The sequence below is a fragment of the Triticum aestivum genome, chromosome 1A (genome assembly GCF_018294505.1).
Source record: "Triticum aestivum cultivar Chinese Spring chromosome 1A, IWGSC CS RefSeq v2.1, whole genome shotgun sequence".
NCBI classification, from domain to species: domain Eukaryota; kingdom Viridiplantae; phylum Streptophyta; class Magnoliopsida; order Poales; family Poaceae; genus Triticum; species Triticum aestivum.
The window spans coordinates 532,870,310-532,887,041 of NC_057794.1; the positions used below are offsets into that span (position 1 = coordinate 532,870,310).

The following is a 16,732-nucleotide window of genomic DNA, read 5'->3' on the forward strand; positions in this document are numbered from 1 at the left end:
CACGTTGACGAGCTTGATTTTCTTGCTTGTCATGTTCTGGATGCAGGTCTGGAGTCCGGTCAACTCTACCGGAGAGCCCCAGGACAGGCCCTTCTTTCTCCAGGAGGTAAGCCGCGTGGGGATTCCGGATCGAAATTTGGGGGCCGCCACCCAGTTGGAGTCGCGCGGCTCGGTGATGTAGAACCACCCCGATTGCCACCCCTTTATGGTATCCACATAGGTGCCCTCGAGCCAGGTGACATTAGGCATCTTGCCCACCATGGCGCCTCCGCACTCTACTTGCTGGCCGCTCACCACCTTTGGTTTGACATTGAAGTTTTTCAGCCATAGGCCGAAGTGGGGCCTGATGCGGAGGAAGGCCTCGCACACGACGATAAACACCGAGATGTTGAGGATGAAGTTGGGAGCCAGATCATGAAAATCCAGCCCATAGTAGAACATGAGCCCGCGGACAAACGGGTGGAGGGGAAATCCCAGTCCGCGGACAAAATGGGTAAGAAAAACTACCCTCTCATGGGATTTAGGCGTTGGGACGATCTGCCCCACATCGGGCAGCCGGTGCGCGATATCCGCAGCCAGATATCCAGCTTCCTGTAATTTTTTGACGTTCTCCTCCGTGATAGAGGAGACCATCCACGTGCCTCCTGCTCCCGACATGCTTGGGGTGGTTTGAGAAGAAGAACGCGAGCTTGGGCGCTGGAGCTCGAGTGTGCGGGAATGGGAAAGCAAGAAGGAAGAAGGCATGGGTGAAAAAAGTAGATCTTTGTCCCTTTTATAAGGGCGGAGGAGGCGATGAGTCTCCCCACTTGCCTGGCAAAACTGCTTATTCCCCAGGTGCCGTAATTGATGGCGCGGTTGGGTTACCCATGTTCGTATTGATGAGAATCACGTGATAAGGGGAACACGATCTCTGCTTTGACAAGACGTATCGAGAAAACCGCCTCGCGGTGTGTGCGGAGCTGGTTGAGAAAAGCGGTTCGAATAATAACCGGGCCATGAAGTGATGTCATACTATCAAAACGTGTCAGCAGATTTGGATTTGTGGAAATATTATTCTCTCTACAGAGACCATCTTCATCCTACGCCTCCCATGGATTGATAAACCTTAGGTCATCCACTTGAGGGAAATTTGCTACTGTCCTACAAACCTCTACACTTGGAGGCCCAACAACGTCTACAAGAAGAAGGTTGTGTAGTAGACATCACCTACCTATTATGGCATTTCCATAGCCATTCCGAGATATATTGACATGCAACTTTCCACCGTTCCGTTTATTATGACACGATTCATCATTGTCATATTGCCTTGCATGATCATGTAGTTGACATCATATTTGTGGCAAAGCCGCCGCTCATAATTTCTATACATGTCACTCTTGAATCATTGCACATCCCGGTACACCGCCGGAGGCATTCATATAGAGTCATATTTTGTTCTAGTATCAAGTTGTAATTTTTGAGTTGTAAATAAATAGAAGTGTGATGATCATCATTATTAGAGCATTGTCCCGTGTGAGGAAAAAAAAGAGAAAGGCCAAATAAAAAAATAAGGCCCAAAAAATGAGAGAAAAAGAGAGAAGGGACAATGTTACTATCCTTTTTTCACACTTGTGCTTCAAAGTAGCACCATGATCTTCACGATAGAGAGTCTCTTATTTAGTCACTTTCATATACTAGTGGGAATTTTCATTATAGAACTTGGCTTGTATATTCCAACAATGGGCTTCCTCAAAATGTCCTAGGTCTTTGTGAGCAAGCAAGTTGGATGCACACCCACTTAGTTTATTTTGTTGAGCTTTCATACATTTATAGCTCTAGTGCATCCGTTGCATGGCAATCCCTACTCCTCGCATTGACATCAATTGATGGGCATCTCCATAGCTCGTTGATTAGCCACGTCGATGTGAGACTTTCTCCTTTTTTGTCTTCTCCACACAACCTCCATCATCATATTCTGTTCCACCCATAGTGCTATGTCCATGGCTCGCGCTCATGTATTGTATGAAAGTTGAAAAAGTTTGAGAATACTAAAGTATGAAACAATTGCTTGGCTTGTCATCGGGTTTGTGCATGATGGGAGCATTTTGTGTGACAAAAATGAAGCATGCCAAACTATATGATTTTGTAGGGATGAGCTTTCTTTGGCTATGTTATTTTTAGAAGACATAATTGCTTGGTTAGTATGCTTGAAGTATTATTATTTTTATGTCAATATTAAACTTTTGTCTTGAATCTTTTGGATCTGAATATTCATGCCACAATAAAGAAAATTACATTGAAAATTATGTTAGGAAGCATTCCACATCAAAAATTCTGTTTTTATCATTTACCTACTCGAGGACGAGTAGGAATTAAGCTTGGGGATGCTGATACGTCTCCAACGTATCTATAATTTTTGATTGTTCCATGCTATTATATTATCTGTTTTGGATGTTTAATGGGCTTTAATATGCTCTTTTATATTATTTTGGGGACTAACATATTAACCGGAGGCCTAGTGCCAGTTTCTGTTTTTTTGCCTATTTCAGTGTTTCGCAGAAAAGGAATATCAAACGGAATCCAAACAAAACGAAACCTTCGCGAGGATCTTTCTTGGAACAAACACAATCCAGGAGACTTGGAGTGGAAGTTAGAGACGCAACGAGGCGGCCACGAGGCAGGAGGGTGCGCCCAGGGGGGTAGGCGCGCCCCCACCCTCATGGGCCCCTCGTAGCTCCACCGACGTAATTTTTTCGCCTATATATACCCTTATACCCTAAAAACATCCAGGAGAGCTACGAAACCACTTTTCCACTGCCGCAACCTTGTGTACCCGTGAGATCCCATCTGGGGACCTTTTCTGGTGATCTGCCGGAGGGGGAATCGATCACGGAGGGCTTCTACATCAACACCATAGCCTCTCCGATGATGTGTGAGTAGTTTACCACAGACCTTCGGGTCCATAGTTATTAGCTAGATGGCTTCTTCTCTCTCTTTGGTTCTCAATACAAAGTTCTCATCGATGTTCTTGGATATCTATTCGATGTAATATTCTTTTGCGATGTGTTTGCCGAGATCCGGTGAATTGTGGATTTATGATCAAGTTTATCTATGAACAATATTTGGTTCTTCTCTGAATTCTTATATGCATGATTTGATATCTTTGCAAGTCTCTTTGAATTATCGGTTTAGTTTGGCCTACTAGATTGATCTTTCTTGCAATGGGAGAAGTGCTTAGCTTTGGGTTCAATCTTGCGGTGTCCTTTCCCAGTGACAGTAGGGGCAGTAAGGCACGTATTGTATTGTTGCCATCAAGGATAAAAAGATGGGGTTTATACCATATTACTTGAGTTTATCCCTCCACATCATGTCATCTTGCCTAAAGCGTTACTCTGTTCTTATGAACTTAATACTCTAGATGCATGTTGGATAGCGGTCGATGTGTGGAGTAATAGTAGTAGATGCAGAATCATTTCAGTCTACTTAACACAGATGTGATGCCTATATTTCATAATCATTGCCTAGATATTCTCATAACTATGTGCTTTTCTATCAATTGCTCGGCAGTAATTTGTTCACCCACCGTAATACATGCTATCATGAGAGAAGCCACAAGTGAAACCTATGGCCCCTGGGTCTATTTTATATCATATAAGTTTCCGATCTACAATTCTAGTTTACTATTTATTTTGCAATCTTTACTTTCCAATCTATACAACAAAATACCAAAAATATTTATCTTATTATCTTTATCAGATCTCACTTTTGCAAGTGGCCATGAAGGGATTGACAACCCCTTTATCGCGTTGGTTGCAAGGTTCTTGATTTGATTGTTTGTGCAGGTACTAGGTGACTTGCGTGTAATCTCCTACTGGATTGATACCTTGGTTCTCAAAAATTGAGGGAAATACTTACACTACTTTGCTGCATCACCCTTTCCTCTTCAAGGGAAAACCAACGCATGCTCAAGAGGTGGCAAGAAGTATTTCTGGCACCGTTGCTGGGGAGATCTACGCTCAACTCAAGACATACCAAGTATCCGTCACAAACTCTTCTCCCTCGCATTACATTATTTGCCATTTGCCTCTCGTTTTCCTCTCCCCCACTTCACATTTGCCGCTTTATTCGCCCCTTTTTCCGTTCGTCCTTATGTTTGCTCGTGTTACCATGTGCCTTCTATTAGCTTGCATCTTCGCTTGCTAAATATCTATTGTTATGGATCCTCATCCACTTGCTAAACTTTTTAAGAGATCCAATTCTGCCGAACCAATTGCTAGTGAGTTGAGTGCACTAGATTATCTTTATGAAGTTTTGCTTGAAATCCGTGAATCTGAAAATTGTGATGAAGTGCTTTATGAAGTGATTCACGATAGATCTTTGAATAAAAAGCATGATTGCAATGATGTTATTATAAATTCTATTAATATCAATTGTTCTAATAATATGCAGGACCCTAAGCTTGCGTATGCTAATTTTGCTATGTCTACTTCTTGTTGCAATGATCATGATTGTGGTGATTCTTCTTATGATCGTGAAAATTTATTTAAGCCCCACGCAAGGAACCTTCCAAGGGAACCTCTAACCACCTAGGAGCCCAAGCTCCAAGAGTAAGAAGTGTTGATGAATAAATCAAGCGGGGAACATGAATCGGTTTGGTGGAAGTATAGATAGGGTCTTACTATGTCAAATCCCAAAGTACTTTAGTGTTTGATGGAGGTATCGAGAGTATTGAGTAAAATGGATGTTAGGAATGATGGAGTGATATGATACGTCTCCAACGTATCTATAATTTTTTATTGTTCCATGCTATTATATTATCTGTTTAGGATGTTTATGGGCTTTATTATGCACTTTTATATTATTTTTGGGACCAATCTATTAACCCAGAGCCCAATGCCAGTTTCTGTTTTTCCTTGTTTTAGAGTATCACAGAAAAGGAAAATCAAACAGAATCCAATTGACCTGAAACTTCACGGAACTTATTTTTGGACCAAAAGAAGCCCACGGAGTATCGGAGATGGACCAGGAGAGTCCCGGGCTGCCCACGAGGGTGGGGGGCGCGCCCACCCCCCTGGGCGCGCCCCTGCCTCGTGGAGAGCCCGGAGATCCACCGACGTACTTCTTCCTCCTATATATACCTATATACCCTAAAAACTTCGGGGAGAAGAATAGATCGGGAGTTCCGCCGCCAGAAGCCTCCGTAGCCACCGAAAACCAATCTAGACCCGTTTCGGCACCCTGCCGGAGGGGGGAATCCCTCTTCGATGGCCATCTTCATCATCCCGGCGCTCTCCATGACGAGGAGGGAGTAGTTCACCCTCGGGGCTGAGGGTATGTACCAGTAGCTATGTGTTTGATCTCTCTCTCTCTCTCTCTCGTGTTCTTGAGGTGGTACGATCTTGATGTATCACGAGCTTTGCTATTATAGTTGGATCTTATGATGTTTCTCCCCCTATACTCTCTTGTAATGGATTGAGTTTTCCCTTTGAAGTTATCTTATCGGATTGAGTCTTTAAGGATTTGAGAACACTTGATGTATGTCTTGCATGGGATACCCGTGGTGACAATGGGGTATTCTATTGATCTACTTGATGTATGTTTTGGTGATCAACTTGCGGGTTCTGCCCATGAACCTATGCATAGGTGTTGGCACACGTTTTCGTCTTGACTCTCCGGTAGAATCTTTGGGGCACTCTTTGAAGTTCTTTGTGTTGGTTGAATAGATGAATCTGAGATTGTGTGATGCATATCGTATAATCATACCCACGGATACTTGAGGTGACATTGGAGTATCTAGGTGACATTAGGGTTTTGGTTGATTTGTGTCTTAAGGTGTTATTCTAGTACGAACTCTAGGATAGATTGAACGGAAAGAATAGCTTAATGTTATTTTACTACGGACTCTTGAATAGATCGATCAGAAAGGATAACTTTGAGGTGGTTTTGTACCCTACCATAATCTCTTCGTTTGTTCTCTGCTATTAGTGACTTTGGAGTGACTCTTTGTTGCATGTTGAGGGATAGTTATGTGATCCAATTATGTTATCATTGTTGAGAGAACTTGCACTAGTGAAAGTATGAACCCTAGGCCTTGTTTCAACGCATTGCAATACCGTTTGTACTCACTTTTATCATTAGTTACCTTACTATTTTTATATTTTCAGATTACAAAAACCTACATCTACCATCCATATTGCACTTGTATCACCATCTCTTCGCCGAACTAGTGCACCTATACAATTTACCATTGTATTGGGTGTGTTGGGGACACAAGAGACTCTTTGTTATTTGGTTGTAGGGTTGTTTGAGAGAGGCCATCTTCATCTTATGCCTCCCACGGATTGATAAACCTTAGGTCATCCACTTGAGGGAAATTTGCTACTGTCCTACAAACCTCTGCACTTGGAGGCCCAACAACGTCTACAAGAAGAAGGTTGTGTAGTAGACATCATGATACGTCTCAAAATATATATAGTTTTTGATTGTTTCATGCTATTATCATACCACTTTTACATATTTTCGGCAACAATCTATATCATTTTTATTTGGACTAAACTATTAATCCAGTGTCAAAGGTCAGTTCCTGTTTTCTAGTGTTTTTGAGAATACAGGTAAAAATTTAATGGAGTCAGAATGTGCTGATTTTTTTATGATTTTTTGGAAATAAAAACACATGTAGCCAGATGACGGGAGTCGGGAGAGTTACGAGGGGCCCCATACGGCAGCTGGCGCGGCCAGGGACCCACCACTATGGGCCACCCATGTGAGCTCCCTAGGTCGGTTGAGGCCCATATTTTGCCACAAGAAATCTAATTTATGAAAAAATCGTGTTAAAATTTCAGTCAGGTCGAAGTTACAGATCTCCGAATATTTAAGAAATAATGATCAGCCTCAGAAACAGTACCGAAAATAGAGAGAAACAGAGAGAGAAAGAGATCCAATCTCGGAGGGTTTCTCACCCCTCTGGGAGACATGGAGGCCCAGGACCATAGGGGGGAAACCTCTTCCCATCTTGGGAGAGGCCATGGAAGAAGGAAGAGGGGGCTCTCTCCCCCTCTCTCCCATTTGGTGCTGAAGTGCCGCTCGAGTAACCATCATCACGGTGATGGTCTCCAACAACTTCGTTGTCTTCACCCACATGCATCTCCATCACATTCCTCCTTCTCTATTCAGCGGTCCACTCTCCCGCAACTCGTTATAATCCCTTACTTGAACATAGTGTTGGATGATATTAATTATTATATGATGATTTTTTTGCATCTTCTATATGTTTGAGTAGATTATTTTTGTCCTATGGGTTAGCAAGTACTCCTTCCGTTTCATAATGTAGTGCATATACTTTTTTTAAAGTCAAACTGCACAAACTTTAACCAAGTTTGTGAAGAAAAACATTCATATCTTGATTGTCAAACATATATCATTAGATTCACGATATCATATAGTTTCATATTTTATATATTTGATATTGTAGATATAAGTAGTTATATTTATATACTTGGTCAAAGTTTGAAAATTTTAACTTTTCAGAAAATTTATACACACTACATTATGAAACGGGGGGGTTGTTTTTTTGCGCGAAAACTTCTAATTTATACATATTTAATCATGTCAGTACAACAAACACTAGAAATAAAAAAAATACATCCAGATCTGTAGACCACCTATCGATGACTACAAGCGCCGAAGGGAGCCGAAGGCGCGCCGTCGTCATCGCCCCTCCTTCGCTGGAGCCAGGCAAAACTTGTTGTAGTAGACAGTCAGAAAGTCGGAAAGACACATGAACGTAGACGAAAGAAGACCGGATCTTAGTAGATCCTCCAAAGACAAGCACCAACCGAATCCTTTGAGATCCGCCGGAGGCACACTTCTACACACCCTCCGATGATGCTAGACACACCATCGGAATGGGGGCTAGACGGAGAGAACATTATTTCATCTTCAAGAAGCCGCCGCCCTCTCGCCTTCTTGAGCAAGACACAAACCATAACAAAACTGAAAGAAACATCTAAAAGCGGAGCTCTCCCGCCGACAAGGGCCGAGATCCACCGCGCTCCCATGGCTCCCAGGCCACTGGAGACGAGGCGGACCGACGGCGGCGCCGACGAAAGGCAAGAACCCTAAGTTTTTTGAGAGGAGGTGGCGGGTACGTATGGAGGAGGTGGCGGGTGCGTAGGGAATGGAGACGCGTATTGAGTACTCTACTTGCTTATGTTGGACTGCCGCTTCAACAAGTATTCACTCAACATCAACTTGAAAGTAACAAATCCGATCTTAGGGGAAACACAAAAGAACTTCAAACCTAGAACATGCAATATAACTTCATAGGTCAGTCAAATCCATTTTCTAGGCCCCATTATTAACAATTAAAAATAAAGCAGTTCAACTACCCTCGTCATATGAATACTCCAATAACATCACATAATAGTTTTCTTAAGCATTATAAACACATGCTTCTGTTTTGTTTGGTTCGCTAATGGATGCACCGAATAACTCGATAAAGAAGACATAAAAAGTGATTTTATATCAAATTTCAAGTTTAGTCAAAACAGCAAGACTACGTTTTTCCAGACACCTAGCCCAGCCCCATTTCCATTGCTGAAAACGAAACCACGAAACAATAAAACTATTACTCAAAGTGTATTTTCTATAGTGGCCTTTTTTAACTTTTGTTTTGATTATTGTTGGTAGCCTTGTATAAATGCAAAAGGTATTTTTTATAATGGCCTTGTATAAATAAATGAAAGGAGTAACTAAGATCATCAGAAAACTCAAGTCAATGTTTAAAAAAAAGGCCTTACACTCTGCACAACTACATCATCGCAGAGCAAAACATTAATAAATTGGAACGCTGGAAAAAAATATACGAGTGTACTTTAACTTGAAAGGAAGAGGGTTCCATGGAATGTTTCAATGTACCGGAGTGCATGGTTGATACCCACAATTTCAGCCACGTGGGTTCATGATACATAGTTTTGGAGGTGCCCTTCCATTTTCTATCTAGAAAACAAAAAACAATACTCCAGCAACGAGCAGCAGCTTTGATCGATACGCTTTGGCACGAAGGGCTGATGGATGAACTGACGGCGTCAAGTGAAGCGACCTGACGGCGTCAAGTGAAGCGACCTGACGGCGTGGGCGGCACACGCTTTTCGAAGTTTGGAAGCGCTGGCGAGAAGGGGGATGGCGGGCGGTCGAGGGGCCCACTTGATGGCCGGCACGTTTGGCAGCGCTGACGCGTTCAAGCAGTTGAATCGTGTTCCCGCCGGGCCGGCCATTGAGCTGAATACGAACCCAACAAATTACAAAAAAAAAACCAGCTGTTTTTTTTCCCTTTAAACTGAATGCCAGCTGCTTCATCTCTTGCCTAAAAAAAACGGTTTCATCTCTTCAAGCAGTTTTCCTTCTTTTTTGACAATTTCCTTGTTCTTTCTTGAGAGGCGCATCTTTTTCTCTGAACACAGTACACACAAGTGCCCATATATACACATACACTCGCCCCTGCGAATGCACACACGCATAACCTACCTTTATGAGCATCTGCGAGAGATTGATCCGGCATATATTTTTGAGATTTTACGAAGTCACCGTATGTGTCTCTAGTTGACGAAGATGTCTCCTTTCACTGAACGCACATCGCCGAAAATCCTGAAATAATTTCAGAATAAATGTGAGCACCAGGACTTGAACCATGATGGGCTGGGGATACCACTGTCATCCTAACCATCCGACCATAGGTTGGTTCGCGAGAGGCACTTCAGACAGGTACCGGCACCATATCGCACGATTCCTAATATCTGAAGTTTCTTATTTTAAAAAATGCCCTCATATATTAGTTTATTATAAGGTTATCATTACAATCCATCTTTACAGCACGTCACGAAGGACGGAAAACTATTAAGAAGAACACCACCAGACCTATTATCAAAATTCAACTTCGCAATCTCACACGCCATCCCATTGGCCCGATGATTGATTTTATATAACTTAAAGCTGGACACCGAGTTTCTGTTCCTAAGCTCACACGCACGTCCGAAGCTCCGCTTCATCCACACTGGTGCATCGCTCAATAAAGTCCCACAAAGATATGATAGATCGCCAGAAGAGTTCTAGCAACCAACCCTCATGCTCACGGCGCTAATGCTCTCCACAAAACCATAGTCGGCGTTATCTTAATATATAATCACGCGGAGAGGCCGCCACACCATATTTGAGGTACTCCCTCCTTCCCAAAATATAAGGTGTGGTTGACTTCGCACGGTCTTTGATGCACAACTTTGACTATTAATATATACCAAAATACATGGATTGGACATGTATAAATAATATCATCGTATTTGTCTTGCAAAACAATTTTATTTCACATGTCTTCATAATAATTTTGTAGGCATACATTATGTGAAAATCATAGTCAAAGTTGTGCGATGAAGACCTAAAAAATCAATGCGCGCCTTATATTTTAGGAAGAAGAAAGTACTAACTTTGTCCTAAGTCAAACTTTTTAGAGTTTGACCAAGTTTATAATAAAATTTACTAATATCCACAACATCAGAAAAATATGTGTTATGATGTACTTCTTTTGTTCACTATTATAAGGTGTACTAACTTTTTTCTGAATCAGATCTACATGGACACATCTTTGTGTGTTTGTTCATTCATTTTAGTCCGTATGTAGTCCATATTAAAATATGTTAAACACATTCTAATAGTGAATGGAGAAGTATTTAAAAAAATAGTTATGTGATGTTGGTATAATTTTTTTTCAATATTCTTGGTCAAACGTGTATTTTTGGTCAATTGGATTTCCTGCGTGCAGAGGCAAAAGTTTGCTCCGGTGCGAAGTTTCTTCCACTTCCCTTCTTCGGCACCGGGAGGCGGGAGTTCATCTTGGTTTCCCTTTTATCATCTCTGCCTGCGTCGTCCCCAGAGTGGTTGCGACTTCACGGTCAGGCCACAAAGCGTGAGGGCGCATGTAAACAAACCAATCAGTACACCCTGCAACAAGTTTGGCATAGTGAGAGAGATATCCTTGGTAGCTCAGTCATGCCCATCACAGAGATTTCTCAACTATTCCCCCGTTAGCTCAGTACTGTCCATCAGACGTTGATTAGAGCCATCGCAACCTCTCAGGCGGTCCTAACACTCCAGCTTCAGCCTACCACAATCCACATCAGTGGTCACCGACGCACATGAGATTAAAAATTTCAACTCGGCACAACAACGGAATGACCCCTCGCTGTCTGGACAAATAGGGGCAGATAAAGGCGAAGCGACAAAGATTTACTAACCTCTACAAACATCTCACATAAAAAATGAAGACTAAATCGAATAAAAAGAACGGCCAGTAATAGATTTCAATTAACAGAAGAATCAATGGATAAGAAATATGACTATTGCTTTCCAGTTGGCTGTTGTGCAAACATTCATTCACAGGCTCCTTGTCAATAAATTAATTAATTAATACTCCGTAACAGACACTTGCAAGCTCGGTTGGTTTTATTTACCGTACATAAGCGCGGACATGACATGATACGACTATATCAGACTATTATCCAACAGGACACCAACATGGTGCCCTTATGATTATATTACTATGATACCTTTTTTATGATCATTATACGGTATCTTTCAGGCATTAATGAACTAACGCCAGGCATGTCTCCTGTTCCTGGGTCTTCTTCCTCTGCAACAATCCCGTATAGAGATATACTGGTTCACCTCCCTGTAAAGCGCCAGCGCCTTACATGCTTCCAGGCCTGGTCGCGGCCCTGGCAGGACCAGCTTGTCGCAGCAGCTGCGTGTGGCCATGTCATGTTATTAGAGCACATGGCGAGATCGGATACACATGGTGATGACTGATTCATGAAGATTACCTGGAAGTAGGACTCCAGCTTCTGCCTCAGAATAGCATGCTCCCTCTTCACTTTCTGGAAAGTTCTCCTGCAGCTGCATAATAATATCTTAATATGGATGAAAGAAGACGTGTCGGTAGTGATTAACCTGTATGCTTTGGATAGAAAACCACATGTCGACATGCTAACCAACTAATTAAGCAGGAGAGAGAGAGAGAGAGAGAGAGAGAGAGAGAGAGAGACCCTTCAGCATTTTCTTCTCCACAGCTGTTCCTGAAAGATGTGCACTCATTGTTCATCTTAGAAGCGCCGATGCTGTGGCAAGTTGTATATGTTAAGCTTAAGCCCAAAACTTTACAGCAGAGTAGTATATAACAAATGCAAATTGTCAGCTCTTTATGTCATGGCAAAGGAGCTGCAAGCATGTTATCTCATGATACATATCATCTGTAAAAGGCCAATGTTCGCTACTCCACATGCATCCAACATTTAGTTGTAAAATGGACGCACATGATTAGTACTGCGTGATGAAAGCAATATAAATCTCTGCGTTAGGGGATCTCTGTCAAGAAAAAGAAAAACTTTGGTGCACACATTCACTGAGGCACTTAAAGTAAAACAAAAACGTAGAAGCACCACCAAGCAAAAAAAAGAAGTAAACAAGGCACTGTTTCAAGAATTGAGGACGACAAAAAAAATGGTTTCGAGAATTGAGGACACAAACATGCAGTGTTGAGACACATCCGATATCTAGAAGCAGTGTGCTGCAGGAGCTTTCTGGTGGCTCATGGAACAAATAGTCAACAGCTTGTTTGGTAATTTTCCTATCCATTATTTTCTGGTAGTAGTCAAAGGTTCAGATTAAGTTCTGCAAACTTGTGACTTTTTTTTTACAAAACCAAACAATTATCGCTTTTCACCCACGAAACTGAGTTTAGCCATGTGCGTCTCTCCTTCAACAGGTGATGGCTTTCTAATCCAAGCTGACCAGTTTGTTGGCAAAAGCAGGGGTCCTGCCCAATAGGTAATCAAGACTAGTCAAGAATTTGCCTAAAAGGGCAACAAATTCAACAGCCTCTAAGAGTCCACCACCAATTTCTTTCACATAGGCATGCAACATCTAATCATCTATCGCCTAAAGATATTCAAACTTGACTGTCTTGACATACCTAAAACAGCTGCCTCTAAGCTGCTGCATGTGTGCATCCCATCTATTGAAATCTTTTGGATACTTCTCCCTGCAGTGTTGTTGTTAGATACTGCTTAACAACAATTGACTAAGTTTATGGAAGTGCCATTGCTTACATAGCTTGCTCAATGTTTGTCACTAGCCTCGCTGAGTCCTTGAAGAACAAGGAGACCACTTCTTCTGCAAAATTGGGGCTTGCTTCATCCTGCAAGTCCTCAACCTGGCAAAATTGCTCATCCAAATACCCCTGTTACCAAATATGATTAGCTAAATCAGCACATATCAATATCAACGCACATTAAAATAAGATAAGTAGCAGAAAAGGAGAGTTCCAAAATGGCTAAAAAAATCTTAATTCTTAAAGTGTTGCCGCACATAAAGAAAAAGCGGAATTTAAGCACTAAATGGTAGCAAACTTATTCAATATTTGTGCTTCATTCAGATTTTTCTAAGGTGTGTCAAAGTTTGGAACAGAGGTGCAAAGTGACAATTCTTGTCTTGGCTCTGTAAAGAAAACATGACAAGTGTTTACTGCATGAACTTTGATGCTTAATGCATGAGATGAACAGAGCACAAGCCTGATCAAAGAGGCTCCTTTTCAAGGATGCTGCTTGGCGTCGTAAATTAGCATACTCCATTTATAAGTGTTGAACGATGGGAAAAGAGGCTAAGCAGGGGCTGTGGGAGGCAAGCACAAAATGCATATCCAACTGGTCGATCTCTCTGGTTGTAGAAAGTTGAACATCAGGTTGTTTATATAGCTCTGGAGGCTTCACTGTTCCTCCACCAACATAAGTGGAAGTGAAGATATTTTGAAGTTCTGATGGCAAAGCCTTATCATCTTACATATGCAAATGGTTTTGTTGCAGCGTGTGCAGCATCTATTCACATTTTGGAGAATGACTTGAACATCAACAGACTGTGATGCTCCTCCTTTATATTGGCGTGTAGAAACCCAAGCCTTTCTTCTTTGGTCTATGCAGATGGGTTACTACCCTCAGTCCATTTTTTCTACATCGCACATCATCGAGCATACAAATTTGACATCTGCAAACCTGAAGAACAAACTCCAGAAGAAGGTAAAAAGGTTAAAAAAAACAATACTTATAACATAATCAGATATAGGTCAGCATCTGCATGTGATAGCTTCTGACAAGTTCTAAATTCTAACAACTTTCTCAAGGCTTGACATTATCAGACTAAATTGGAAAGAAGGAATTCAATGGTCATTCATCGAGGGCGAAACAAAACAGCATTCTCTTTTCCCGGTGAGGAACATTTACATGGGTTCATCTATACATGCCTCGGTCTGAGCATACTGGAGTCCAAGAATCAAGACAATGAACATAAAGAGTATTACTTGATCACATAAGATGTTTCATGTGGTGGCTCATTCTTACAGGAAATGAACATGTGTCAAGTCTGGATATATGAACTGTCCTGATAGAGGAAATTTTCTAGAGCGACACGTTGCAGGAACTAATACACGGACATAAGGGGAATGGTATAACAAAACTAGTGTTTGTGTATCTCAAAGTTCAAGCATAATGTGGTGATAAAATCATCGAGAACGATAGAGAATTCGAATAGGTCTAAGATATGCCTACTTTGTGCACAGCCCAAAGAAAGCTAGAGAAAGAAAACGATTTCAATCTCCTTCAAACAGTTACAAACCAAGACTCTCTCAAATCACTGGACCACGTGGCACGTTATCAAGCTTTGCAAAAAGAAGCGAAATAGATCTATCCAGTGATTGGTCCAAGGATTGGTCTTCACCGTCCTTCAATCAACATCACATCTTGATAAGAGAATCTGATGTGGAATGAAATAGCCCAAAGGCCCATTTGATTGGAGGATTAGAAAAGAAGAGAAAGTTCTAGGCAGACAAAATTGCTATAGCACTGAGTGATAAAACGAGTGCAGAAGATGAATTAACATATAACAGTTACTACCTTCCCTGAATGTTGCATGCATTTATATAAAGATCCTATAGCATGGTTTTCACTCTTCATCCTTGCAGCTGCATCGCTTTCCCTTTACATACAGAACATTCACATGACAACACCCTTCGGAAAGCATGCCAGGCCTCTACATGCAATAGAAGATGGAATATCTCTTCTGAGAAATTGCATGGGCATACGACAAGAAAATTTTCTCTATAAACCACATTCAAGATAGTGTAGAAGTACATAATCCATTTGTTGCATTTCGAAACAAGACAGCACATCACTCAATTCGTTATATATTTACCTGTAAATCTGCAACAAAGGAAGTCTGTTGTGCCCAGTAATCTATGACACATAATGCCATGCTAGCACTTCATGCATGATTAAAGCATGAGGTTTTAAGTAATTAACATAGCACTCCCTCCCATATGATTCATCATAATGTCATGATAATGTCTGCTGATATTTGTATTGTGTATGAGAGGGTGCACATCAAGTGGTTATTGCTCACTACTTACCGCTGATAGAAACAATAATTGGATAATAGTTGCCCAGCTCTCGAGTTTTTTTAGCTTTTTAGGAATATTAAATGAACAGTTCTCGGGGAAGACAGAGCGTCTCGTGAAGTTTTACACACGTCCTCTAAAAGACAACGAACAACATAGCGGAGATAGTACTATGATGAGATTCTTCAATCGTGGCTGCAAGACTTACCATATACATAGCATACATATCCTCTTGCGTGGCTTTCTGTTACCAGTGGCTTGTGTCGGCTGAGGAAACTAGGTATCAGCACGCTCTTCATAGTACACGCCATGGGCTCAAGCTTCATCTTCAAAAGATACCTTTTATTAATCTTTTGTGCGCATGCTCACGATGTTCTTAGTTGCTTGGTGTTCAGATGATTCTTGTTTTGTTTTCGCGTGTAGTGAGACCTTGCATTTGTCCTCATAATTTCAATTATAACGATGAGATTGGCGACCCATTTATTAGCAACCTCTAGCCAAACAATACTGCCGAGATCTAAAACGGCACCACCGATTATGCATATCAAATAAGCACACTCTGGAAAGCTCCGGTGAGCTCCCTAGTTGGATTTACCAGACTCTGAAGACCAAACATCAAGATGGTAGGAACGCTACAGCATGCTTCTAGTGGCATCACGAACCTAGCTCGGCAAAAATGCCAAAATCTATTATGCTTGAATAACAAGTTGGCAATCTCTGTCAAGGGTAGCAACGGGTAAGGCATGTCGCGTGGATACACTACCTCTTTTTAGATACGTCGATTCCGCGGCAGATGTGATGGCGCATGGAGACCCACTTTCCCCCCCAAGTGACGCCCGGATTGGGGCTGGGCAAAGGCAAAGCCCCGGTGATGCCTACGCCCGGGCGAGGGATTGGCGGGCGGGCGATTCGTCGACAGGAGCCCCGGCGACCAGTACAGCAGCGGCCCCAATCCTCCGCGCGACTGTGCCGACCCCTGCTCGAATCAGCACAAATCAGCGGGGCCAAAGTAACCAGCATCGCGACCTCGAAAACAGTCGCAGAAATTACCCGGGGGCGCTGTCGCAGTGCGGCAGACGATACGGAGAAGCGAGTGCAGCAGCTGTTACCAGCGGGGAGAGCCGGGCTCCGGCTTGACGCCGGCAGCGTTGCGCGGCTGCGCCTCTGAGGAGTGAGGAGGCCGCGGCGGAGGAGTGCGTACGGGCAAATGGGCCGAATGGGCGCCTGGGGGAAATGTGTAATGGGCCGTGAACACGTGGACTG

General features: G+C 42.3%; 1 protein-coding gene across 9 annotated transcripts; it reads right to left on the minus strand.

The window, feature by feature from the left end:
* Positions 1-11,367: 11,367 nt before the first annotated feature.
* Positions 11,368-16,732, minus strand: LOC123063562 (pseudo histidine-containing phosphotransfer protein 5). 9 transcript variants are annotated; one of them, XM_044487410.1, is made up of 9 exons: positions 16,520-16,729; positions 16,233-16,445; positions 13,864-15,105; positions 13,596-13,740; positions 13,134-13,264; positions 12,998-13,066; positions 12,072-12,143; positions 11,850-11,922; positions 11,368-11,770 (listed from the first exon to the last, which is right to left on the minus strand). In XM_044487410.1, exons 4-9 carry the CDS (start codon positions 13,653-13,655, stop codon positions 11,717-11,719), a joined length of 459 nt encoding a protein of 152 aa, XP_044343345.1. In that variant the 5' UTR covers positions 13,656-13,740; positions 13,864-15,105; positions 16,233-16,445; positions 16,520-16,729; the 3' UTR covers positions 11,368-11,716. The 9 variants fall into 9 exon arrangements, with proteins under 9 accessions (XP_044343345.1, XP_044343326.1, XP_044343349.1 ...); XM_044487391.1 differs by having other exon boundaries at positions 13,596-14,072; positions 14,970-15,105; positions 16,520-16,728; XM_044487414.1 differs by lacking the exon at positions 13,596-13,740 and having other exon boundaries at positions 14,970-15,105; positions 16,520-16,730.

Bases quoted from the DNA above. Each gene is read 5' to 3' on its own strand.
- LOC123063562 (XM_044487414.1), bottom strand. From the start codon at position 15,029: ATGAAGAGTGAAAACCATGCTATAGGATCTTTATATAAATGCATGCAA. The intron at 13,265-14,969 runs GTAGTAACTGTT...ATTTGGTAACAG, and splicing joins GCATGCAACATTCAGGGAAG to GGGTATTTGGATGAGCAATT. The intron at 11,923-12,071 runs GTCTCTCTCTCT...ATTATTATGCAG, and splicing joins GGAGAAGAAAATGCTGAAGG to CTGCAGGAGAACTTTCCAGA.